The sequence below is a fragment of the Sander vitreus genome, chromosome 15, assembly GCF_031162955.1.
Source record: "Sander vitreus isolate 19-12246 chromosome 15, sanVit1, whole genome shotgun sequence".
NCBI lineage: Eukaryota > Metazoa > Chordata > Actinopteri > Perciformes > Percidae > Sander > Sander vitreus.
This window is the reverse complement of record NC_135869.1, coordinates 29,309,762-29,336,484: the sequence shown is the minus strand read 5'-3', so window position 1 is coordinate 29,336,484 and position 26,723 is coordinate 29,309,762. Positions and strand designations below refer to the sequence as shown.

Genomic DNA, 26,723 nt, shown 5'->3' with positions numbered 1-26,723 from the left:
AGACACAACAATTCTAGTTTCCAGTAATTCCCCCAAGAGCATTTAGTGGGACAGTGGTGAGGAAAAACTCCCTTTTAGGAAGAAACCTCGGCAGACCCAGACTTTTGGTGGGCGGTGTCTGGCGGTGTCTGGCGGTGCTGGTTGGGGGTGTGATGAACAGTGGAAATAATAGTCACAATAAAGATAATGGAACAGTGACTACAAATGGTAGTCGTAGTAGTTCATTAGTGCGTTACAGGACGCAGCAGGGCACTGCAGAGCGTAGCAGGGTGTAGCAGGGTGTAGCATGATGTAGCAGGGTGTAGCAGGGTGTAGCAGGGCATAGCAGGGTGTAGCAGGGTGTAGCAGGGTGTAGCAGGGTGTAGCAGGGTGTAGCAGGGCATGATGTAGCAGGGTGTAGCAGGGTGTAGCATGATGTAGCAGGGTGTAGCAGGGTGTAGCAGGGTGTAGCATGATGTAGCAGGGTGTAGCAGGGTGTAGCAGAGCGTAGCCGGGTGTAGCATGATGTAGCAGGGCATAGCAGGGTGTAGCATGATGTAGCAGAGCGTAGCAGGGTGTAGCAGGCGTGTCATACATACACTTCATGACATCAGTCTGTTTACTCGCAATTAATGAAATCACCAATACAAGTTGAACAGTGTCCCGTGTATCTGGAAAGAATCAAAATCAGGACAAAAGCATATCGCCCAGTCGACAGTGACGCGGGCGTTGTACCGGACGGCCAGAAGACAAAGATCTGGGTCTCACTTGTTCTAACCCTCAGCTCCTGGCCAGGAGGTTTGGGTAATGACCGAAAGAATGAGAGCAAAGACCAGCAGCCAAAATCAGTTTTGTTCATGAGGAGGGTTCAGTTTGAGAGGTTGATAGACATCATGGGGCATCGGTCAGAATGCATGAGCCACAGAGACTTTAGTCCATTTAACAAAGATTTATTTAACAAAAGGGTGATGCAAATGATAATGAATAACATAACAGACACACATGGGTCAGAGAATCTGAAAGAAACAAACAGAAATTAGATAATGTCCATCATTAAGAAATGAGATAAATAAAGCTGTTATATCACACATGTTATCAAGAAATGAAGATCTTACCGGCTACCGCCTCACGTGAAGGTGGAAAGAGACTGAGAGGGAGTGGTCTAAAATAAGGAGGGACCAGGTGAACTCAATCAGGTAATTAGGGTGGCAACAAGAACCAATCAGTGGTGAGGAGAGGAAAGGAAAGGGAAGGAAAGGAAGGGAAGGGAAAGGAAAGGAAGGGACGGGAAAGGAAAGCAAGGGTAAGGAAGGGAAAGGAAAGGAAGGGAAGGGAAAGGAAGGGAAAGGAAAGGAAGGGAAAGGAAGGGAAAGGAAAGGAAGGGAAAGGAAAGGAAGGGAAAGAAAAGGAAGGGTAAGGAAAGGGAAAGGAAAGGAAGGGAAAGGAAAGGAAGGGAAGGGAACGGAAAGGAAGGGAAAGGAAGGGAAAGGAAAGGAAGGGAAGGGAAAGGAAGGGAAGGGAAAGGAAAGGAAGGGAAGGGAAAGGAAGGGAAAGGAAAGGAAGGGAAAGGAAAGGAAAGGAAAGGAAGGGAAGGGAAAGGAAAGGAAGGGAAAGGAAAGGAAGGGAAGGGAAAGGAAAGGAAGGGAAAGGAAAGGAAAGGAAAGGAAAGGAAGGGAAGGGAAAGGAAGGGAAGGGAAAGGAAAGGAAGGGAAAGGAAAGGAAGGGAAGGGAAAGGAAGGGAAAGGTAAGGAAGGGAAAGGAAGGGAAGGGAAAGGAAAGGAAGGGAAAGGAAAGGAAGGGAAAGGAAAGGAAAGGAAAGGAAGGGTAAGGAAGGGAAAGGAAAGGAAGGGAAAGGAAAGGAAAGGAAAGGAAGGGTAAGGAAGGGAAAGGAAAGGAAGGGAAAGGAAGGGAAAATAAGGCTCTTTAGTACTAAGTTTCCTCCGAAGAGTTTCTGGGCTCAGACTAAGAGTGTAAGAGCCATGTTGTAATAATTCAGCAGTGTATGGATACTTTCTTTTGATTATATACGTGGAATAAACAGCTTTTCCCTTTCTACGAGCCTCGTTCTTTGGATAGCCGTGCATGTGAGAGGGAGGTTTTAAGTGGCATGTACTTCCTTACGTCTGTAGGCCAATTGTGATTGCGTGTGAATTGACCGTAGCGAGTAGTGTGAAAGGGTGAAAATCTGCGTAGGGAGGCTGGTCGGGGGGGAGGATGGGTCAAACACAAGACTTTCACCAGGAGACCGGGGATCAGGTCCCACATGTGACTTTGTGTCCCGCGAGAGATGTTTCCTTTCCACGTTTGTTGTTTTCCTAAACCCAACCCCATTCTTCTTATCCTGAACACAACCTGCGTGTGACGTAGCCTCGCGATGACACGCCACTTTTGGAAAGGGGTACATGCCAGGACATTCCACTTAAAAATCGAACTGCTACTGGTGCATGTTGTAGTTGGACCTTTTACATCCTGCGACAAGTGGCGAGGACGGGTTTTAACAATCACTACACGGAGGGAGCTCGGAGATGCTCATCTTTACATCGACGGAGACCAGTTAAAGTGGTTTAACATCTGATTAGGATCCTCTTTAGCTGCCCCTCATCCCCCTTATCTGACAGCTCCTCGACTCCTCGGTCCTCGGCTGAACCAGAGGTTGTTCTGTTCCTCCTCAATGCTCTTCTTCCTGCCCTGAGGAGAGAGGACAGAGGAGGGATCATGGAGGAGCGAGGAGCGAGGAGGGATCATGGAGGAGAGAGGAGGAGTCATGGAGGAGAGGAGAAAGGAGAGAGGAGGGATCATGGAGGAGAGAGGAGCGAGGAGAGAGGAGAGAGGAGGGGTCATGGAGGAGAGAGGAGGGATCATGGAGGAGCGAGGAGCAGGAAGAGAGGAGGAGAGTCATGGAGGAGCGAGGAGGAGGGATCATGGAGGAGAGAGAGAGGAGGAGGAGAGGGATCATGGAGGAGGAGCGAGGGGATCATGGAGGAGAGAGAGAGGGATCATGAGAGAGAGGAGAGGAGGAGGGATCATGGAGGAGAGAGGAGGGATCATGGAGGAGCGAGGAGAGAGGAGGGATCATGGAGGAGCGAGAGGAGCGAGGAGGGATCATGGAGGAGCGAGGAGCGAGGAGGGATCATGGAGGAGAGAGGAGCGAGGAGGGATCATGGAGGAGAGAGGAGGGGTCATGGAGGAGAGAGGAGAGAGGAGGGATCATGGAGGAGCGAGGTGCGAGGAGGGATCATGGAGGAGAGAGGAGCGAGGAGGGATCATGGAGGAGAGAGGAGCGAGGAGGGATCATGGAGGAGCTCTAGGCGAGGATACAGAGAGCAGCCTTCCTGGAAGCCGTGCAGCTGAAGGAGTTGCTAACTCCACCCAAACAGCTGATGAATTCATGTGATGCTTCAGAGGAAAGGACGTCTCATCCCTCTACAACACATTTCCTCGGTTCCTCTCTCCTCCCGTGATTTCCTAGTTCCTCCTCGGTGGGAGGGACTAAGATGTGAGGAAGGGAGACAAGCGGAGGAGCCGAGGAGGCAATTTAAGGGCCGTGAGATGCACCTCTGGGTGCCTTCTTTTGGAGGTTTCCTGGTAGGAGACTCTGAGGCAGACCCAGAACGACAGGAGGAGCTGGGAAACGTTGCTGCGGAGACGGGACGGCTGGCAGGACGTACTGCTCTCGCGTTTCATTTCTAAGGTTATCACCACTGTTTCTACGGTGGCAAGTTTACATCCATTAGTCAACTAGAACTACAAAATGAAAGGGTTTTCTTTCACTAGTTAAACTAGACAAGGCTGCGACCGTGCTCCCTTTGTGTTGGACCACCATGGAAATGGTCATTTTTCAGTCAGAAAGGTGTCTTTCCTTTTAAATATGTCCATGCTCCCAAAAAGAAACATATGGATCATCTCTGCAAATTAATAATTGATTTAGCCCCGCCCAAGACGATTGTGATTGGTTGCCAGAAATGCCAATAAACCAGAACACGTTGTCCTCCCATCCAGGAATGCTGTGAGGACTAGACAGACCTTCCTCCACAGCTACTACGTCTGTCTGCGTGTGTCTGTGTTTCTGTGTGTGTGTCTCTGTGTCTGTCTCTGTGTGTCTGTGTGTGTGTCTCTGTGTGTCTGTCTCTGTGTGTGTGTGTGTGTCTGTCTCTGTGTGTGTGTCTGTGTTTCTGTGTCTGTCTCTGTGTGTGTGTCTGTGTTATATATATATATATATATATATATATATATATCTACACCTATATAAAATATACCATTTGATCTACTTAACACATTTCCATAAAGTGCAAACACACACAAACACAAAGTTAATTCTTGTTTAATAGCTCAAAAAACAGATTTGCTAAAATAATTTGAGGTTAACAAACAACTTTGACTATTAACATTAATTCAAAAGTGTTTCTTTCTTTTTAAATAGCAGTATGTTGTGCAGCGTGTGCTCTACCTGCGGAGACAAACTGGGACAGTTGACTTGGTGAAGCTCTCTGAAACGCACCGAGCTCCGACCTGACGCAAAGGAAACAGAAAATGAAACGTCCCGGTTCTTTATAACAGCCCTCCCTTTAAAGGCTCCGACCCACCGACCAGACGCCGACCGTCAGGAGGAGCGTCAGTCGGACTGATCAGTCTCCCCGAGGTCCAACAAGTGTCTCAGAACACACCGAAGAGACGCCGACTTGAGCGTACGTTCTGCGCGTGCTGAGACGTAATACGTCTCCATAACAGCAGGCGGCGCTAATCTGTATTGTCCTCCAAAAAATGAAAACCAGCAGCTGATTGGACGAACGCGTCACGTGGGTCTGGCTGCTCCCCGACCATCATGGCGTCTCGTTCAGAATACGATCTCATATTGTCCTAAAATAGTTCACCGTAACGTGTTTCTGGAAACATGTGAAGAGAGAAACAGGCCGTGCAGCTGCTGAATCTGTCTTCATTTCAGATCAACAAAGGTCAGTTTAGAAGATTAATGTCAGATGTTGAGAGACTCTAGTCACGCTCATCCTGCTCCCCGTTTCCTGGTCAGCTCTCCACCAATCAGATGGCTCATTGAGTCTGACTGCCAGCAGTGCCCACCCCCCGATTACACATGTCAAATCAGCCCAAATGAAGGCCGACGGCCCCTCGGACGGACGACGGCACGAACACACCGACCAGACTGGAGTCACGACCTCCCAGACTGTCAGACGGCCGATTATCGGGTTGGTGGGTCAGAGCTTTAACAGCGGGAACATTTCAAACTACAGAAACAGGATTAAAAACAGACGCGATATTTGTAAAAGATAAACAGATGACTGCTTGGACCATTGTCTTCTGCTTCATGGACGACTTTAAGAATATTAGTGTTACAATTAAAACTGTTTGACACATATACAAACACAGGGTTATAAACTGATTAATAAAGCTTCTCCTGTATATAAAATAACTCCGGGAGGCCAATGCAGCCTGTGTTTTGGTTGTGGTTACAGAAGATATGAATCATTTTGTCTCTGGATCTCTGGCTGATCCCAGATCAGCCGACTCAGAGTCCCACTGACGGTAAGAAAGACGTCCATCAGTTTAGAGATGGTCAGGTCGGTTTGGCTCTCTCAACATCATGTCCGCTCTGAAAACCTTCCAACAAACTCCTGCAGGCAAAAAACTTCTCCCAAGACAAACGGTGGCAGCGTCGTGTCCCCGGGCACGGTAAAATTATAAAAAAAGTATCATATCAAGAGTTTAAAAATAAACTTCTCTGCATGGCAGATAGTCCAATTGGTGTTCACAGTCCTTAAAAACGTTAAATATGATAACCACAGGCGTGTGTCGTCAGATGAGGACACTGGACACCGGGACTCTGGTGGACCGGCCGCTCTTCGGTACGACGATCGGCTCGTCTTCTGTCAACGGAGAAAAGAAACGTTTATTTATTCTGCTGCTGCACCGCAGTCCTATCCCATCCCATCCCATCCCATCCTATCCTATCCCATCCCATCCTATCCTGTCCTATCCCATCCTATCCTGTCTTATCCTATCCTATCCTATCCTGTCCCATCCTATCATATCCCATCCCGTCCTATCCAGTCCTATCCCATCCTATCAAGTCTTATCCCATCCTATCCTATCCTGTCCCATCCTATCCCATCCTATCCTATCCCATCCCATCCTATCCTGTCCTATCCCATCCTATCCAGTCTTATCCCATCCTATCCTGTCCTATCCCATCCCATCCTATCCAGTCCTATCCTATCCCATCCTATCATATCCCATCCCATCCTATCCTATTCCATCCCATCCTATCCAGTCCTATCCTATCCTATCCCATCCTATCATATCCCATCCCATCCTATCCTATCCCATCCTGTCCTATCCCATCCCATCCTATCCCATCCAGTCCTATCCCATCCTATCCTGTCCTATCCAGTCTTATCCCATCCTATCCTGTCCTATCCCATCCCATCCTATCCAGTCCTATCCTATCCCATCCTATCATATCCCATCCCATCCTATCCTATTCCTGTCCTATCCCATCCTATCCAGTCCTATCCTGTCCTGTCCTATCCCATCCCAGCCCGTCCCATCCTGTCCTATCCCATCCCATCCCATCCTATCCTAGCTTATCTGACCTGTGGAGGTGTGGTTCTCTGCCCGCTGGCGGTCTCTTTCGATGAAGAGGGCGGTGGCGAGGAAGAACCCTCCGCCAATCACAGCCACGAAGGAGCAGAGCAGGAGAGAGAGCTGCAGAGAGCGAAACTGCCACAGGAACGAGTCCGTCTTCCTCAGAGAGTCTGAAACATGTTCACACACAGACCATAGTCTTCCTCAGAGAGTCTGAAACATGTTCACACACACAGACCATAGTCTTCCTCAGAGAGTCTGAAACATGTTCACACACACAGACCATAGTCTTCCTCAGAGAGTCTGAAACATGTTCACACACAGACCATAGTCTTCCTCAGAGAGTCTGAAAGCAGCAGTTCAGCTGAAAACTTTAGTCGACTGACAAAAAATGTATTGGAAACTGTTTTGATGGTGATTTTGTGTGTGTGTGTCTCTGTCTCTGTCTGTGTGTGTGTGTGTGTGTGTGTGTGTGTGTGTAACATACCACTCCTATCATGTACGGACTCCCTGCGTCTCCCAGGAGATGACTGATGACGATCTGCAGAGCTTCAGCTGTGGAGCGCCGCGTTGGAACGACCACGTACTGACGAACACACAGAGAACAGGGTTTAACGTCAAGATATCAGCGTGAGGTATGTGGTGGAGAGAGCTAGAGAGAGACTGGAGAGAGAGAGCTAGAGAGAGACTGAAGAGAGAGAGCAGTATGTGGTGGAGAGAGCTAGAGAGAGACTGGAGAGAGAGAGAGCTAGAGAGAGACTGGAGAGAGAGAGAGCTAGAGAGACTGAAGAGAGAGAGAGCAGTATGTGGTGGAGAGAGCTAGAGAGAGACTGGAGAGAGAGAGAGCTAGAGAGAGACTGGAGAGAGAGAGAGCTAGAGAGAGACTGGAGAGAGAGAGCAGTATATATATAACATATATATCGCTAATGTTATCCTCATTCCAGCTACAAAAAAGCCTGAAGTTAGAACTAGGGATGCACCAAACCCAGATTTTTGGGGTTCGGCCGAATACCGAACTCTACTCCCATCTTTTATTTTTAATTTAATACATACTGTATACTGTGTACATATACTTCTACTTTACTTATATTGTTTATATTCTATTTAGAGAATGTGTGACATGCACCAACAACACCAAAACTAATTCCTTGTATGTTTGGCCTCTTGTTACTTCTCTACTCTTTATAGAGCAGGAACTCAACACAACGTTTGCCTCTCTTTCCCGAGCTTGGCCTCTTGTTACTTCTCTTTGGGAGCCTTCAGTTTGGTGGAAAAAGATTCTAAAGTTCGACCGAACCCGACACCAAACTCTGGGTTTGGTGCAGCCCTAGTTAGAACAGAAGTACAGAGAGTCGTTTCTATGCAGATGACACATTGGTGTAAACATGGAAGATGAATGGATATTAATAACATAAAATGATCCCTAAAATATCTACTTAATGCATTAATGTATAAGTTCTTCTCACCAGCAGCATGTCGGCCACGATGGCCCAGTTCATGGACAGGAAGGTTTCTCCGAGGAAGATGAAGGCCTGAGGGACAGACAGCAGACACCGTTTAATATTTATATTAAATATATTTATTTAATATGCAGATTCATAGCAACCATTTGTCTTAACTTCCACTTTATTTCTGTACCTGAAGGGTGATTGGGCATGCAGCAGGTATAAAACACGTAAATATACATAAAAGATATACACTCAGCCACATATGGGGGCTGAACACACACATAACTGAGCCTGTCTGATCTTTACATTTGGCTTGTTTCGCTGTCTGATTTTATGTATTTATGTTTTTGGGCATTTCTGCCTTCATTGGACAGGAAAGCGTAGAGAGACTGGAGAGAGAGAGCCAGAGAGAGACTGAGAGAGAGAGAGCTAGAGAGAGACTGGAGAGAGAGAGCTAGAGAGAGACTGAGAGAGAGAGCAGTATGTGGTGGAGAGAGCTAGAGAGAGACTGGAGAGAGAGAGACTAGAGAGAGACTGAAGAGAGAGAGCAGTATGTGGTGGAGAGAGCCAGAGAGAGACTGGAGAGAGAGAGCAGTATGTGGTGGAGAGAGCTAGAGAGAGACTGGAGAGAGAGAGCTAGTATGAGAGACTGAGAGAGACAGAGACAGTATGTGGGTGGAGAGCTAGAGAGAGACTGGAGAGCTAGAGAGAGACTGGAGAGAGAGAGAGCTGGAGAGAGAGAGCTGAGAGACAGAGAGAGCATGTAGTGAGAGAGCTGAGAGAGACTGGAGAGAGAGAGCTAGAGAGACTGAGAGAGAGAGCAGTATGTGGTGGAGAGAGCTAGAGAGAGACTGAGAGAGAGAGAGACAGTATGTGGTGGAGAGAGCTAGAGAGAGACTGGAGAGAGAGCAGTATGTGGTGGAGAGAGAGCTGAGAGAGACTGAGAGAGAACAGTATGTGGTGGAGGCTAGAGAGACTGGAGAGCTAGAGAGAGACTGGAGAGAGAGAGAGCTAGAGAGAGCTGGAGAGAGAGAGAGAGACTGGAGAGAGAGAGCAGTATGTGGTGGAGAGAGCTAGAGAGAGACTGGAGAGAGAGAGAGCTAGAGAGAGACTGGAGAGAGAGAGCTATGTGGAGAGAGCTAGAGAGAGACTGAGAGAACAGTATGTGGTGGAGAGAGCTAGAGAGACTGGAGAGAGAGAGCTAGAGAGAGACTAGAGAGAGAGCTAGAGAGAGACTGGAAGAGAGAGCAGTATGTGGTGGAGAGAGCTAGAGAGAGACTGAGAGAGAGAGAGCTAGAGAGAGACTGAGAGAGAGAGCAGTATGTGGTGGAGAGAGCTAGAGAGAGACTGGAGAGAGAGAGCAGTATGTGGGGAGAGAGAGACTGAGAGAGAGAGCAGTATGTGGTGGAGAGAGCTAGAGAGAGACTGAAGAGAGAGAGAGCAGTATGTGGTGGAGAGAGCTAGAGAGAGACTGGAGAGAGAGAGCAGAGAGAGATGAGAGAGAGCTAGAGAGAGACTGGAGAGAGAGAGCAGTATGTGGTGGAGAGAGCTAGAGAGAGACTGAGAGAGAGAGAGAGAGCAGTAGTGGAGAGAGCTGAGAGAGACTGAGAGAGAGAGTATGTGGTGGAGAGAGACTAGAGAGAGACTGGAGAGAGAGAGCAGTATGTGGTGGAGAGAGCTAGAGAGAGACTGGAGAGAGAGAGCTAGAGAGAGACTGAAGAGAGAGAGCAGTATGTGGTGGAGAGAGCTAGAGAGAGACTGGAGAGAGAGAGCAGAGAGACTGAAGAGAGAGAGCTAGAGAGACTGGAGAGAGAGAGCAGTAGTGAGAGAGTAGAGAGAGACTGGAGAGAGAGAGCTAGAGAGAGACTGGAGAGAGAGAGAGCTAGAGAGAGACTGAAGAGAGAGAGAGCTAGAGAGAGACTGGAGAGAGAGAGCAGTATGTGGTGGAGAGAGAGAGAGCTAGAGAGAGACTGAAGAGAGAGAGCAGTATGTGGTGGAGAGAGCTAGAGAGAGACTGGAGAGAGAGAGCAGAGAGAGATGAGAGAGAGCTAGAGAGAGACTGAAGAGAGAGAGCAGTATGTGGTGGAGAGAGAGAGAGCTAGAGAGAGACTGGAGAGAGAGAGCAGTATGTGGTGGAGAGAGCTAGAGAGAGACTGAAGAGAGAGAGCTAGAGAGAGACTGGAGAGAGAGAGCTAGAGAGAGACTGGAGAGAGAGAGCTAGAGAGAGACTGGAGAGAGAGAGCAGTATGTGGTGGAGAGAGCTAGAGAGAGACTGGAGAGAGAGAGCTAGAGAGAGACTGGAGAGAGAGAGCAGTATGTGGTGGAGAGAGCTAGAGAGAGACTGGAGAGAGAGAGCAGTATGTGGTGGAGAGAGCTAGAGAGAGACTGGAGAGAGAGAGCAGTATGTGGTGGAGAGAGCTAGAGAGAGACTGGAGAGAGAGAGCAGTATGTGGTGGAGAGGGCTAGAGAGAGACTGGAGAGAGAGAGCAGAGAGAGACTGGAGAGAGAGAGAGAGAGACTGAGAGAGAGACTAGAGAGAGAGAGAGAGAGAGAGAGCTAGAGAGACTGAGAGAGACGGAGAGAGAGAGCTAGAGAGAGACTGAGAGAGAGAGAGCAGTATGTGGTGGAGAGAGCTAGAGAGAGACTGGAGAGAGAGAGAGCTAGAGAGAGACTGAGAGAGAGAGAGCAGTATGTGGTGGAGAGAGCTAGAGAGAGACTGGAGAGAGAGAGCAGTATGTGGTGGAGAGAGCTAGAGAGAGACTGGAGAGAGAGAGAGAGACTGAGAGAGAGAGCTAGAGAGAGACTGAAGAGAGAGAGCAGTATGTGGTGGAGAGAGCTAGAGAGAGACTGGAGAGAGAGAGAGAGACTGAGAGAGAGAGAGTGAGAGAGAGAGCTAGAGAGAGACTGAGAGAGAGAGAGAGAGAGATGGAGAGAGAGAGCTAGAGAGAGACTGGAGAGAGAGAGCAGTATGTGGTGGAGAGAGCTAGAGAGAGACTGAGAGAGAGACAGAGAGAGTGGAGAGAGAGAGCTGAGAGAGAGAGAGAGAGCAGTATGTAGAGTAGAGAGAGACTGAAGAGAGAGAGCAGTATGTGGTGAGAGAGAGCTAGAGAGAGACTGGAGAGAGAGAGCAGTATGTGGTGGAGAGAGCTAGAGAGAGACTGAGAGAGAGAGAGCAGTATGTGGTGGAGAGAGCTAGAGAGAGACTGAAGAGAGAGAGAGCAGTATGTGGTGGAGAGAGCTAGAGAGAGACTGAAGAGAGAGAGCTAGAGAGAGACTGGAGAGAGAGAGCAGTATGTGGTGGAGAGAGCTAGAGAGAGACTGGAGAGAGAGAGCTAGAGAGAGACTGGAGAGAGAGAGCAGTATGTGGTGGAGAGAGAGAGAGCTAGAGAGAGACTGGAGAGAGAGAGCAGTATGTGGTGGAGAGAGAGAGAGCTAGAGAGAGACTGAAGAGAGAGAGCAGTATGTGGTGGAGAGAGCTAGAGAGAGACTGGAGAGAGAGAGCAGTATGTGGAGACTGGAGAGAGAGAGAGCTAGAGAGAGACTGGAGAGAGAGAGAGCTAGAGAGAGACTGGAGAGAGAGCTAGAGAGAGACTGGAGAGAGAGAGCAGTATGTGGTGGAGAGAGCTAGAGAGAGACTGAGAGAGAGAGCTAGAGAGAGACTGGAGAGAGAGAGCAGTATGTGGTGGAGAGAGCTAGAGAGAGACTGGAGAGAGAGAGCAGTATGTGGTGAGAGAGAGCTAGAGAGACTGAGAGAGAGCAGTATGTGGTGGAGAGAGCTAGAGAGAGACTGAGAGAGAGAGCGTATGTGGTGGAGAGAGCTAGAGAGAGACTGGAGAGAGAGCTAGAGAGAGACTGGAGAGAGAGAGCTAGAGAGAGACTGGAGAGAGAGAGCTAGATAGAGACTGGAGAGAGAGAGAGCAGTATGTGGTGGAGAGAGCTAGAGAGAGACTGAAGAGAGAGAGCTAGAGAGAGACTGGAGAGAAAGTAGTATATATATATATATATATATATATATATATATATATATATATATATATATATATATATATATATATATATATAACATATATATTGCTAATGTTATCCTCATTCCAGCTACAAAAAAGCCTGAAGTTAGAACTAGGGATGCACCAAACCCAGATTTTTGGGGTTCGGCCGAATACCGAACTCTACTCCCATCTTTTATTTTTAATTTAATACATACTGTATACTGTGTACATATACTTCTACTTTACTTATATTGTTTATATTCTATTTAGAGAATGTGTGACATGCACCAACAACACCAAAACTAATTCCTTGTATGTTTGGCCTCTTGTTACTTCTCTACTCTTTATAGAGCAGGAACTCAACACAACGTTTGCCTCTCTTCCCGAGCTTGGCCTCTTGTTACTTCTCTTTGGGAGCCTTCAGTTTGGTGGAAAAAGATTCTAAAGTTCGACCGAACCCGACACCAAACTCTGGGTTTGGTGCAGCCCTAGTTAGAACAGAAGTACAGAGAGTCGTTTCTATGCAGATGACACATTGGTGTAAACATGGAAGATGAATGGATATTAATAACATAAAATGATCCCTAAAATATCTACTTAATGCATTAATGTATAAGTTCTTCTCACCAGCAGCATGTCGGCCACGATGGCCCAGTTCATGGACAGGAAGGTTTCTCCGAGGAAGATGAAGGCCTGAGGGACAGACAGCAGACACCGTTTAATATTTATATTAAATATATTTATTTAATATGCAGATTCATAGCAACCATTTGTCTTAACTTCCACTTTATTTCTGTACCTGAAGGGTGATTGGGCATGCAGCAGGTATAAAACACGTAAATATACATAAAAGATATACACTCAGCCACAAATGGGGGGGGGGGGCTGAACACACACACACCTGAGCCTGTCTGATCTTTACATTTGGCTTGTTTCGCTGTCTGATTTTATGTATTTATGTTTTTGGGCATTTCTGCCTTCATTGGACAGGAAAGCTGAGATATGAGAGGGGGCATGCAGGAAAACCATCACAGGTCGGACTCCAATCCTGGACCAGAGGAACAAACCTCTGCATATGTGCGCCTGCTCTACCAACTGAGCTAACCGGTCAGACAGACAGACAGACAGACAGACACAATACTTCAGATGTTCCTCTACTCTGGGTCAAATCTACAAAGTACAACAGCCGCCTTCGTCAGAGTGCGTGCGTTGAGTCTTACGTATGTGGCGTTGGTGCTGGCCTGAGCGCAGACGATGGCGAGGTAGAGGAAAGGTGCGGAGAGGAGGAGACCGGTGGCGCAGACCAGCGGGTCGGCTCGGGGCGTCCTCGTCCTCAGCTGCCGACTGATCAGCACGCCGCTGGTCACGCCCAGCACACCCGTAACCACGGTGATGGCCCCGAAAATCAAACTGCCAGAGGAGAAACACGGCATCAGTGTGCTGCTCTTTCTGTCAAATAACCAGAACAATCTGACTCTAATGAGCGTTATGACAAGGTGAACGTTTAAATCTGCTGTGCAGCCTAGGGCGTCATTTCTACTGGGGACATGCCCCCCCACCACACTTTCATATTCATTTGATATTATTTTATGGGTCTCCGTGATGAAGACATATTTTTCATATACATAGTTTAGAACTAGTCTTTCTGGCAGAACTTATCATTATGATGAACTTCATTATTTCCTGGATACTGTACCACCATCACCCCTTAATATATTGTAGATATCCAGGAAATGGGATTCTGAACAAACGTTTGGCGTAGGACCCCCAGACTCCCTGCTTTGTGTCCCCCCACTTCTCAAACCAAAGTTAAACCCTTGTGTGCAGCTGTTACTTGACAGGGCAGATAATGGGACTATTATTCAGAAACAATACGTACGGTAATGAACGGGGAGAGAGAAATAATGTATTGATCCCGTCTGAATTGAGCCGTGAATTACACATGTAATGTTCGTCAGTTTTAAAGATCATTTAGGATGTGAAGAAAGTCTCAGTTTGTCGTAGCTTCACTTAGTTTTGTGTGAAACCGCTCGGTATACGTCACAGGAGAAGAAAGAAAGGAGTGAGACGTCTGCTGCTGGTGTGAGTGACGTTACATCCTGGTACCGAACACAGACCCACCGTAGCTTCAGAGACTTCTCTTGGACACTTTGGGCTGACCAGTCTTTCTAATGACATGGAGGTTTCACAGTCTAATACGGCAACAGTTTTATAACAAACTGAGACTTTCCTCACTTGATAAATTATCTTTTGAACTGACAAATGGGATCAAAACATTATTTCTCTCTCCCCGTTGACATCTGTACATAGTTTTTATTTTATTTGGGCATTTTTAGGCCTTTATTGACAGGACAACTGAAGAAATGAAAGGGGAAAGAGAGGATGGTGTGGAGGATGTAGCAAAGGGCTGCAGGTTGGCGTTGAACCCTGGCCCGCTGCGTCGAGGAGTAATAGTTTTTACTAAATAAAGTCCCATGGTGGTCCACCGGAAGAGGCCGGCCTTCTCCTCTGTCCCCGTGTTGGTTACCTGTCTGAGGCGGCACAGTTTCCCTCCACACAGGGAGCTCTCTCCCCGTTGAAGACAGCAGCTCTGAAGAGGAACGTTGGAGCCCAAAGAGCCAGCGAGCCCGTGACAAACGCCACCGCTGTGAAGCCGAAGGTCGACAACACAAAGCTGTAGCTGCAGACGAGACAGACGCAGATCAGCAGCAGGAAAACAACTCAAACTGGGAGACACGTTGTTGCTTATTATAATTAAACGCCATTGACAGCAAACACAAAAGAATACACATTGTATGGCATATGTAGTGGAAAAACACCATAACACTTTATATATTTTACATTTTAGTGCTGCATGAAAACAGAAAGAAACTCAACAAGGAGATGTGATAGTTTCTAACGGGAGTTTCACAATATTTTACAAAGTTAGTTCCATCATCTGAAGCTCTTTTCAGCCACGGGATACGTCCCGTTGCTGCTGCTCTGTTAAATGACTTTCTGTCATTCAGACGCAGGTTTCTGTTATGCTAATGTTCCACAGTGACTCAGCCGTGACAGGATGGGTACAGAAAGAGCCGCGCTGCTTTCCAGTAAAACCTGTTCACTGGAGACATTTACAAGACGCTGCAGATTGCAAACGACAGCAGCGCTGGAAGAAGTATTCAGGTCCTTTACTTCAGTAAAAGTACTAATACCACACTGTAAACATACTCGGTTACAAGTAACAGTCCTGCATTTAAAATGTTCCTTCAGTAAAAGTGTTTAAGTATCATCAGGAAAATGTAGTTAAAGTATTAAAACACACACACACACACACACACACACACACACACACACACAGACTGTATGTGTGTGTGTGTGTGTGTGTGTGTGTGTGTGTGTATCTGTATCTGTGTGTGTGTGTATGTGTGTGTGTGTGTGTATCTGTATCTGTGTGTGTGTGTGTGTGTGTATCTGTGTCTGTGTGTGTGTGTGTGTGTGTGTGTGTGTGTGTGTGTGTGTCTGTGTGTGTGTGTGTGTGTGTGTGTGTGTGTGTGTGTGTGTGTGTGTGTGTGTGTGTAAAGGTCTGATCATCTCAGCTGACTTGTAGTCGTTATATTGTCGGCTAGTTTACTTTAGAATCAAACATCAGATTTATAAACTACATGTAACTAGTAACTAAAGTAACTAGTAACTAAAGCCATAACAGATGAATGTAGCGGAGTAACTAAAGTAACTAGTAACTAAAGCTGTAACAGATGAATGTAGTGGAGTAACTAAAGTAACTAGTAACCAGTAACTAGTAACTAAAGCTGGAACAGATGAATGTAGTGGAGTAACTAAAGTAACTAGTAACTAAAGCTGTAACAGATGAATGTAGCGGAGTAACTAAAGTAACTAGTAACTAAAGTAACTAGTAACCAAAGCTGGAACAGATGAATGTAGCGGAGTAACTAAAGTAACTAGTAACTAAAGCTGGAACAGATGAATGTAGTGGAGTAACTAAGTAACTAGTAACTAAAGTAACTAGTAACCAAAGTAACTAGTAACTAAAGCTGGAACAGATGAATGTAGTGGAGTAACTAAAGTAACTAGTAACTAAAGTAACTAGTAACTAAAGCTGGAACAGATGAATGTAGTGGAGTAACTAAAGTAACTAGTAACTAAAGTAACTAAAGCTGAACAGATGAATGTAGTGGAGTAACTAAAGTAACTAGTAACTAAAGCTGGAACAGATGAATGTAGTGGAGTAACTAAAGTAACTAGTAACTAAAGTAACTAGTAACTAAAGCTGGAACAGATGAATGTAGTGGAGTAACTAAAGTAACTAGTAACTAAAGCTGGAACAGATGATTGTAGCAGAGTAACTAAAGTAACTAGTAACTAAAGCTGGAACAGATGAATGTAGTGGAGTAACTAAAGTAACTAGTAACTAAAGTAACTAGTAACTAAAGCTGGAACAGATGAATGTAGTGGAGTAACTAAAGTAACTAGTAACTAAAGCTGTAGTGGAGTAACTAAAGTAACTAGTAACTAAAGTAACTAGTAACTAAAGCTGGAACAGATGAATGTAGCGGAGTAACTAAAGTAACTAGTAACTAAAGCTGGAACAGATGAATGTAGCAGAGTAGAAGTAGAAAGTGGCATGAAAAGAAAAGACTCAAGTAAAGTACAAGTACCTCAACATTAGGACTGAAGTACAGTTCTGGAGTAAATGTACTTAGTTACATTCCACCGCTGTAGATTGTACATTACTTGCTTTATATCTTACAGGAATCTTCTCGTATGTCCAGGCGCGGGCTGAACATATTTTGATAAGTGAGACGTGATAATATCGGAGGGAATGATCATTTTTGTATCATTATTCTCATTTTCATTGAAAAAATGCATCAACAGTGTGATTTCTGTGAGGACCTGTACCAGACAAAGGTTTCTCTTTAGTCTGGTGATACGATGTGTAGGCCGGGACTTCTCTGCAGTAACAGAATGCTTTGACACATACTGTATTTTGCCTTTAACATATATTTTGCCCCCGCTGCGATTTAGATATTGAGATTTCCATAAAATGTTGATTATTGCAGCCCTACTTTAACTAATGCTCCAGGTCAGAGGGAACCTAGTCTCGCTTTGCCAGACCCTCCTCCACAGAGCTGTGGAGGAGGGTCTGTCTAGTCCACACAGCATTCTGGGATGGGAGAAAAACGTGCTCTGGGTTATTGGCATTTCTTTAAACCAATCACAATCGTCGTGGGCGGGGCTAAGCTCCGGACGGAGCCACGGTGCCCCTGTTAAATAGTCTCAGGAAGGAGCTGGTTCTGGTGGAACATGGACGTTCAAAAGTAGTTTTAGTCGTGCAACAGAAAACTCAGATTGGACAGATAGTCTAGCTAGCTGTCTGGATTTACCCTGCAGACATCTGAGGAGCAGTTAACCATAGTCCTCACAAATCCACCAGAGGTTAGAACCCCAACACAGAGAAACAGGAAGGGGACAGACATCTGGTCTAAATGAGGGAATTCTGGAGGAATTTACGGCAGCAACGGAGCAATCCCGGAAGTGGAACATCGTGGATATAGACATACATTTGTAGAATCTCTTTCCTATCCAAGCTACATTGGTAACCTATTTGATATTTAATCAGGATTAAATGTGATTTGGGACTTTGTGAATCAGAATCAAATCGAGTGGTAAGGTCATTGATGCTGCCCAGCCCTAGCTGTGAGTGATGTTGGACCTACTTCTTGCTGAGGGCGTGCAGGTCCTCCAGCCAGCTGGTCCGGTGCATTTGATGCTCTGGTCGGGCTTCGATCGCTCCTCTTTCAGGCTCCTTGACGACGAAAAGCAGCAGCAGCACGGCGATCAGGCCCAACCCCGGCGTGACCTGAGAAGAGGGAGCGCTGTGAGAGGGCAGCACACGTACAACATCACCCTGAGGGCTGGAAATCAGAGAAACTGGCACACTTACCCGCAGAGCCCAGTGCCAGTCCTTCGCTAGGTTACCGACCTGGGAGCCCACGATGTATCCGAGCCCGCTGACAGGGAGGAAGATATCGACAAGACGGTCAGATGGACCCCTTCCCGTTTGGCATTTATAATTTAGAAGAATCATATAGAACCATACAGCTGCATGCAGAATCCACGGTTTGTAGATTAAAGCTACATTTACATCGCTACGTTTTGGTTTTTAAGGAGTTTTGAGCCAAAAGCGATCTCTGTGCACACAAGTGTGCCAGAGCAGGTGGAATGAGAGGGGGAAACACAAGAGCAGGGGGAATGAGAGGGAAAGCGCAGAGCAGGGGAATGAGGAGGGGGACGCCAGAGCAGGGGGGAATGAGAGGGGGGAAACGCCAGAGCAGGGGAGAATGAGAGGGGGAAACACCAGAGCAGGGGGAATGAGAGGGAACACCAGAGCAGGGGGGAATGAGGGGGAAACGCCAGAGCAGGGGGAATGAGAGGGGGAAACGCCAGAGCAGGGGAATGAGAGGGGAAACGCCAGAGCAGGGGGAATGAGAGGGGAAACACCAGAGCAGGGGGAATGAGAGGGGGGAAACACCAGAGCAGGGGGGAATGAGGGGGGAAACACCAGAGCAGGGGGAATGAGAGGGGGGAAACACCAGAGCAGGGGGAATGAGAGGAGGAACACCAGAGCAGGGGGAATGAGAGGGGGAACACCAGAGCAGGGGGAATGAGAGGAGGAACACCAGAGCAGGGGGAATGAGAGGGGGAAACACCAGAGCAGGGGGAATGAGAGGAGGAACACCAGAGCAGGGGGAATGAGAGGGATTAACCCAGCTGACATCTCAGTAATGTTTGAAGCAATGAGACTTTGACTTCATAAGAACCAGACAACAGCAGGCTCTCATCTCTAGCTGGTGACTGTCCATTTTGCTAAAATGACAACTGACGCTGGCAGGTTTATCATCTGTAGCTAGCCTGCAAATATAGCTAAGGTTAGCTGCATGAGTTGGTTTAAAATGATGTCTATATATAAATAAGAACTCTGTTACAATATGCACTTGACGGTTACATATTTGACATTGTGCTGAAAGACTGAGGTTGAAGCTGCATATGCCTGCCGTTTAAATAAAGAAACCATTGCTCTTGTATTGCAGTGTAACGCTATTATATAGCTTATTGAAAGTATAATAAGGAAAAATGACTTTTTCATCCTCACAGAACCCTGTTTGGCTGCTTAGCTTATTTGTTCATATTTTCAAAGTGGATGTGTTAGTCCTAAACGGGGTATCGAGCTCGTCAGCTGGAACTAATAACAAGTGTAGCAGATGAACACACTTTGAATCCATTTCGTACACTTTTGCTCTTGTGTTGTTCTTTATAAATCAGAATCAGAAAAGGGTATATAGCCCCAGTAAGTTACACGTAAGTGGAATTTGCCTTGGTGATCGGTGCATACATGAACACACAAACATATTAAACATTAAAATGAAATAAACAATAAATACAGAAATATACAAAAATAGCTGTTTAGCATAAGAAAAAGGAGGCTAAATGTTTCAAAGGTAACCCTCATTACACTCACCTGCCGACAGGGATGGCAAAATAGAAAATGGAGAGCATGTTAGTCCTCTTTTCCTTGACGTAGAGGTCGGCGATGATGGTGGGGGCGATGGTGGAGTAACTGGCCTCTCCGACGCCGACCAGGCCGCGCGTCAGCAGCAGCACCCAGAAATGCTGCAGGGCCATCAGACAACAATCAACAATACAACAACCACATCAAAGTATTGTTATGTCTGCCATCGTGCAGGAGGAAATGACACAAACAGACAAATACTCAAACTAAAACATGCTAGTTTGTGACCATAGACTGTTAATATTAATGGACAGAGCATCCAGTTCGGCGAAGTGCTGCAAATGCGGAAGTGCCTTAAACCTGCAGTCTCTCTGAATTCCAGCAGGGGGAAACCAAGGGGGTGAGCCTCTCTCCACAACGCGTAGCTCCTATGGCGCCATTTAGATGCTACCAAGCCATCACCTCCCGTTAGCATCCCATTGACTGCCATTCATTCTGACGTCACTTTGACAGAGAATACCTTTACATCTGAAGCGTTTAAAGACTCTATTTGTCCGTTGGTTATTTCTAAAGAAACACGACAATGTATAAAAGGCTCCATTACCTTGTAGCTCACGTTATGGCTCCGTAGCAGACGTTTTTATAACAATAGGCTAACGATTGGGTCATAACCACGAGACTTCCTGTCTCATAGTAGAGGAGTTACCGTATAGTACAGGAGAAGCTCTCAGGCAGTTTGGACTTCCATCAGCTGTTTAAGTGTAATGACTAATGTTAACTATCATTTTAGTGATCAATAATGAGCCTGTGTCTATGTTATCTCCTTACATATACCTACGCTCTCCGTCTCTGCTAGATTGGGAATGATTGAGATTTCTCTTGGCACAGCTACCAGAAGACTTCCAACTTTCAGACAGGTTGCTCACGTCACATCTACGTCTTCAAGCTCAGTTGGAGGCTGCTCAGTAACGCTCAGCCATCACCGGGAAAGAGACGTCACTGGTCTCCGTCCAGAGACACGGGGTCTGCTGGTCCATGTATATACTGTCTATGGGGGAGACTCCTTAAAGCTGCTTTCTATCTGAATTCCAGCAGGGGGCGACACATGCGGTTGCAAAAGGAGGTCGGTTGTCTATGAGAACGTTACCCACTTCTCACTTGATTTATTACCTCAGTAAACATTTTCATAATGAGCTCATGGTCTCAATTTTTAAGTCTTCTGCAACACAGAACGATGTTCATTTAGTGAATAATGGTCTCGTTGATTTTAAAATCGGCGATAAAGCAGGGGGCGTTTGAGGGCGTGGCTATGATGTGATTGCCAGTGAAAGTGTGTAGCGTAACGTGGCTCCTCAGATCTCCACAAACCAATGGGTGATGTCACACATGCTCTGTCCATCAATATTAACAGTCTATGGCTACGTTTCCATCCACGTGTCAATCCAATGATCTGAAGTTCAGTAAAAGAACTCGTGTGAATGGAGCTGGTGAAAGAGTGTTTCCATCCAACGGCTGTAAAGCCAGTAGAAACCTGTTGTGTAATGACGTCACGTGCTGTTTTTGGTATATGGAAAAGATCTGAGACATTTTAAGGTGTTTCTGTTCATTTTCACACTGAATCAACAACATTCAAGCTAACATCTGTGAACATAGTTTCTCCAGACCAACTGGATCTCACCGTCTACCAACACATGATCAACACGGCTCGAGGTGTAATAGAGCTCATGCTCCAGCTGGCAGCGACATATCACGCTATCATAAGACGACGACGCCATCAACACGTTGCTGTGATGATGCAGATGTAGTAAATGCCCGACGACAGCGGAGGCGGCCTGTGGTGCGGGAACGCCAGCGTTATATTTCTCTCGTCTCCTCATTGGTCCACTTCCATCTGTCTTTGTTGACCCCGCCATGTGTGCTAACAGAGAGGAAATACTGGGCGCAAATGAACTACAACTTCTTCGTTTTGTGGCGGGTTGCAACCATAAAATGACCTAAAACTTAATCACGATTCATTATTTATTCGGCAAATAACGTTTCCATCAGCGTTGATCACATAAGCCGTATATCGGTCAAGATACAATCTGATGAGAGCCAACGTATTTCCTTTGAGTCGATATTCATGAGGCATTTTTCAGTCAATATCACTTATTTCAGATAAAAACATGTGGATGGAAACATAGCTAATGTTGTGCCTGACATTTCTACAACATCAATCTGCACAGCAGCATTACGTTTCATTTCAAGAATCAGACCAAAGTAACAGCTGTTTCCAGCAGATGTTACTGTGGTTCAGTACGTGCAGGAGGAACTGAAGCGAAGAAACACACCTCTTTGGGGGTGTAGGAGCTGGCCAGAGTCACCAAAGCCCAGAATGAGATGCCGACACTCATGATCAACTTCCTGTTGTACCGGTCGCCCAGGTAACCGAAGACCGGAGCCAAGAACATGTAACTGCAGATAAAAACTGGAAGACAACAGATAGACTCAGAACGGATCAAACTAAAAACCGCCAGTCTGTGCCACACAAGTCTCTGTGTGTGTTCGTGTTGTGTCTCTTTGTGTGTTCGTGTTGTGTCTCTTTGTGTGTTCGTGTTGTGTCTCTTTGTGTGTTCGTGTTGTGTCTCTTTGTGTGTTCGTGTTGTGTCTCTGTGTGTGTTCGTGTTGTGTCTCTTTGTGTGTGTCTCTTTGTGTGTTCGTGTTGTGTCTCTGTGTGTGTCTCTGTGTGTGTTCGTGTTGTGTCTCTTTGTGTGTTCGTGTTGTGTCTCTTTGTGTGTTCGTGTTGTGTCTCTTTGTGTGTTTGTGTTGTGTCTCTTTGTGTGTTCGTGTTGTGTCTCTTTGTGTGTTCGTGTTGGGTCTCTGTGTGTGTTCGTGTTGTGTCTCTTTGTGTGTTCGTGTTGTGTCTCTTTGTGTGTTTGTGTTGTGTCTCTCTGTGTGTTCGTGTTGTGTCTCTCTGTGTGTTCGTGTTGTGTCTCTCTGTGTGTTCGTGTTGTGTCTCTTTATATAGACCTTAGTGGTCCCCTAATACTGTATCTGAAGTCTCTTTATATAGACCTTAGTGGTCCCCTAATACTGTATCTGAAGTCTCTTTATATAGACCTTAGTGGTCCCCTAATACTGTATCTGAAGTCTCTTTTATATAGACCTTAGTGGTCCCCTAATACTGTATCTGAAGTCTCTTTTATATAGACCTTAGTGGTCCCCTAATACTGTATCTGAAGTCTCTTTTATATAGACCTTAGTGGTCCCCTAATACTGTATTTGAAGTCTCTTTTTTATAGACCTTAGTGGTCCCCTAATACTGTATCTGAAGTCTCTTTTATAGAGCCAGTCCCACAATGAGCTTTCCTTAGGATGTGCCATTTCTGTGTCTGTAGCTTTAAATGCTATTGAGGAGGAGGGGGGGTGGGGGTGTGGCCTTGACCAACTGCCACTTCGCTTGTTTGAAAGCCATGATGTCTCTCTCTCTCTCTCTCATGGGGGGGCCACATTCTCTGGTTGGGCAAAGCAGAGAAAGGGGAGGTAACCTTTCCCCTTATGACGTCATAAAGGGAAGACTCCTGATCGGCCCATCTGAGCTTTCATTTTCTCAAAGGCAGAGCAGGATACCCAGGGCTCGGTTTACACCTATCACCATTTCTAGCCACTGGGGGACCATAGGCAGGCTGGGGGAACTCACATTAATGTTAAAATGTTCATGCCATGGGACCTATCAAGTCAAGTCAAGTCATTTTATTTAATTAGCACATTTAAACGAACAACAGTTGACCCAAAGTGCTTCACAGGTAGAGCAGGGAAGGCAGAAACAGTATGCCTTAAAGATACATAATCAAGTGTGCAAGCTACCATGAGTATAGTTAAACAGAGGAAGAATTAAATCAAAATCAAAGGGACCTTTAACAACAATTTCTCTAAAAAGTAATCTAACTTTGTTAACCTGACAGAATGAACTGATGCTGTTATTTTTAAGCGTATGGGTTCAAGGGTTATTTGATTCGTGAGCTCCTCTAACCTGTTTGGAGTAGGCCGGACTTCCCGTCATCAATCCCGAAATACTGCTCGATGTCGGGGAGAACACCTGCCGGAGAGGATCAGACTTACTTCTCAGGAAACAGTCACACAAACACAAACATTTCACATCAATCTCAGAGCTGGAACCATTAGTCAACTATTTGAAGTAGGGCCTCACGATGTGACAGAAATATGAGATCACGCTGCTGAATAATACAATATTACTTTGCGATAAGTAAACAGATATTAAAGAGTTCTCAGTTCTGCTGCTTTCAGTATTCTGCTAAAATACAACTGCTTGTTGCATTTAAAACCAGGGCTGTAGTACTCGAGTCCGGACTCAAGACCGTTTTTCTACGGTCTCGGACTCGCTGGTATTTCTTGGACGCAAACCTCTTTGGACTCGGTCTTGACTACAGCCCTGTTCAAAACTAATGAAAGGAAATCATTTCCAACTTTCTTTTATTGAACAAACATTGAATTGAATATAAAAGGCAGCATTAATACATTTTAAAGTGCAGTTTGTTTCAAGTCTCTGAGTGTCTTTAGCGATGCGTTTATTGCGCCGGTTGATATCGCGGTAAATACATATTTTAGGTAAAAACGACTGTTCTGTTTCCAGTTTCTCCGCTGTGATGATTCTCTGTTTTCAGTCACACAGAAGAAGACGTCTCTGTGATTAATCACGAACAAAAAAAACAATCATTAGTCTCGCTTTGCCAGACCTTCCTCCACAGAGCTGCAGAGGAGGGTCTGGCTAGTCCACACTGCATTCTGGGACGGGAGAGAAACGTGCTCTGGTTTATTGACATTACTCCGTCCTCCAGAAACACGAGGAGTTATTCTGGGATTGTTTTGGGCTAAAATCCTTGATGATGCGTCACGATTTCTTAAACAATGTGATGGATATGCAATATCATGCGATGAAATTGCGGGAACGTTTAAAAACTGGTTTCAACGCCACGCAGAGACACGCTCACGCCACGCACAGACACGCTCACGCCACGCACAGACACGCTCACGCCACGCAAAGACACGCTCACGCCACGCACAGACACGCTCACGCCACGCACAGACACGCTCACGCCACGCACACGCCACGCACAGACACGCTCACGCCACGCACAGACACGCTCACGCCACGCACAGACACGCTCACGCCACGCAGAGACACGCTCACGCCACGCAGAGACACGCCACGCAGAGACACGCTCACGCCACGCCACGCACAGACACGCTCACGCCACGCACAGACACGCTCACGCCACGCACAGACACGCTCACGCCACGCTCACGCACAGACACGCTCACGCCACGCACAGACACGCTCACGCCACGAACAGACACGCTCACGCCACGCACAGACACGCTCACGCCACGCACAGACACGCTCACGCCACGCACAGACACGCTCACGCCACGCCACGCACAGACACGCTCACGCCACGCTTACGCCACGCTCACGCCACGCTCACGCCACGCACAGACACGCTCACGCCACGCACAGACACGCTCACGCCACGCGCACGACACGCCACGCTCACGCCACGCACGAGACACGCTCACGCCACGCACAGACACGCTCACGCCACGCACAGACACGCTCACGCCACGCACGAGACACGCTCACGCCACGCTCACGCCACGCACAGACACGCTCACGCCACGCACAGACACGCTCACGCCACGCACAGACACGCTCACGCCACGCTGACACGCTTAGACACGCTCACGCCACGCACAGACACGCTCACGCCACGCACAGACACGCTCACGCCACGCACAGACACGCTCACGCCACGCACAGACACGCCACGCCACGCACAGACACGCTCACGCCACGCACAGACACGCTCACGCCACGCACAGACACGCTCACGCCACGCACAGACACGCTCACGCCACGCAGCCAGTGTGCAGGAGCCTAACCCCCAATTTCCACTGACAGCAGAACGTCTGCGTCCCTGCTCCGTCCCTGCTCCGGCGGTCCCAGCCCTCCCGAGCAGATACCCAGAGCTTCTATTTTTGCGGGACGCCGGCAGATAGTGCGGGACAGGAAGTCGAGCACAGAAACAACATAAACGGTTAATTTTCAAAGTAAAATCCAGCGTGCTCAGGGCGGATCATATCTCCCTGAACTACACCTTGAGAACAGCTCAGAGCTGTTCCCCCTCTACTCCTCTGGATGGAAACAGACTGGTGCTGGTTTGGTGGTTCTGTTTATAGAAACTACATCCTGTTATATCGCACCATCATACGTGAATTCGTGAGATCTCGTGGGTCCTCGTGACTTCAGCTGTCAGCGATGGCCGCAGCCGTTACGCAACAAATCCGGACCTGGTGGGTGTTGACGGACGGCGGAGCACGCAGCAGACACGCAGTTGGTGGAAATGGGCAGCCGAAGAGAGCGAGAGAGCGAGCGAGAGCGGGGGGTGTTGCTTGGTTACCTGCCACGGTGAAGCGGTCCATGTAGTTGAGCAGGTTGATGTAGCAGAGGATGAAGACGGTGAGCAGCGCCCGGACCTTGGACACCCCGCTGGGCGGCGACTCCTCCGGTGGCGGCCGCCTCGCCGCCTCGCCACTCTGCTCCTCCGCCTCGCTGTCATCGGAGAAGAACGGCGCCGTCTCTGACGTCTGCTCGCCCTGGGACATGGCCGCCGCTGAGGAGGGGACCAATGAAAACACTAAGTCACTAGTTACTTTAGTTAATAGTTACTTTAGTTAATAGTTACATGTAGTTTATAAATCTGATGTTTGATTCTAAAGTAAACTAGCCGACAATATAACGACTACAAGTCAGCTGAGATGATCAGACCAGTACACACACACACACACACACACACACACACACACACACACACACACACACACACACACACACACACACACACACACACACACACACACACACACACACACACACACACACACACACACACACAACTGGTTGGAGAGGAAGAGAGAGACAGAAAGAGAAGAGAGAGACAGAAAGGGAAGAGAGAGACAGAAAGGGAAGAGAGAGACAGAAAGGGAAGAGAGAGACAGAAAGAGAAGAGAGAGACAGAAAGGGAAGAGAGAGACAGAAAGGGAAGAGAGACAGAAAGCAATAAAGAAAGTAGATGAACTGTTTGGATCATTTCCACTACTAAACTGTGACGATGTTTCTTTACTTTTAATACTTTACTACAT

At 47.1% G+C, this 26,723-nt stretch overlaps 1 protein-coding gene across 1 annotated transcript in view; it reads right to left on the bottom strand.

Moving 5' to 3' along the window:
* Positions 1 to 4,284: 4,284 nt before the first annotated feature.
* The window catches only part of spns1 (SPNS lysolipid transporter 1, lysophospholipid), a 27,668-nt gene continuing 5,229 nt past the window's right edge, over positions 4,285 to 26,723 (bottom strand). The window contains exons 2-13 of the mRNA XM_078269335.1: positions 25,982 to 26,194; positions 23,536 to 23,601; positions 21,854 to 21,990; positions 19,533 to 19,684; positions 17,958 to 18,024; positions 17,731 to 17,873; positions 14,541 to 14,693; positions 13,234 to 13,423; positions 12,641 to 12,706; positions 7,065 to 7,162; positions 6,585 to 6,754; positions 4,285 to 5,858 (exon numbers count right to left, since the gene is read on the bottom strand). Coding sequence (XP_078125461.1) covers positions 5,788 to 5,858; positions 6,585 to 6,754; positions 7,065 to 7,162; positions 12,641 to 12,706; positions 13,234 to 13,423; positions 14,541 to 14,693; positions 17,731 to 17,873; positions 17,958 to 18,024; positions 19,533 to 19,684; positions 21,854 to 21,990; positions 23,536 to 23,601; positions 25,982 to 26,186 — 1,518 coding nt within the window. The 5' untranslated portion in view covers positions 26,187 to 26,194 and the 3' untranslated portion in view covers positions 4,285 to 5,787. The remainder of the gene's footprint in view (positions 5,859 to 6,584; positions 6,755 to 7,064; positions 7,163 to 12,640; positions 12,707 to 13,233; positions 13,424 to 14,540; positions 14,694 to 17,730; positions 17,874 to 17,957; positions 18,025 to 19,532; positions 19,685 to 21,853; positions 21,991 to 23,535; positions 23,602 to 25,981; positions 26,195 to 26,723) is intronic.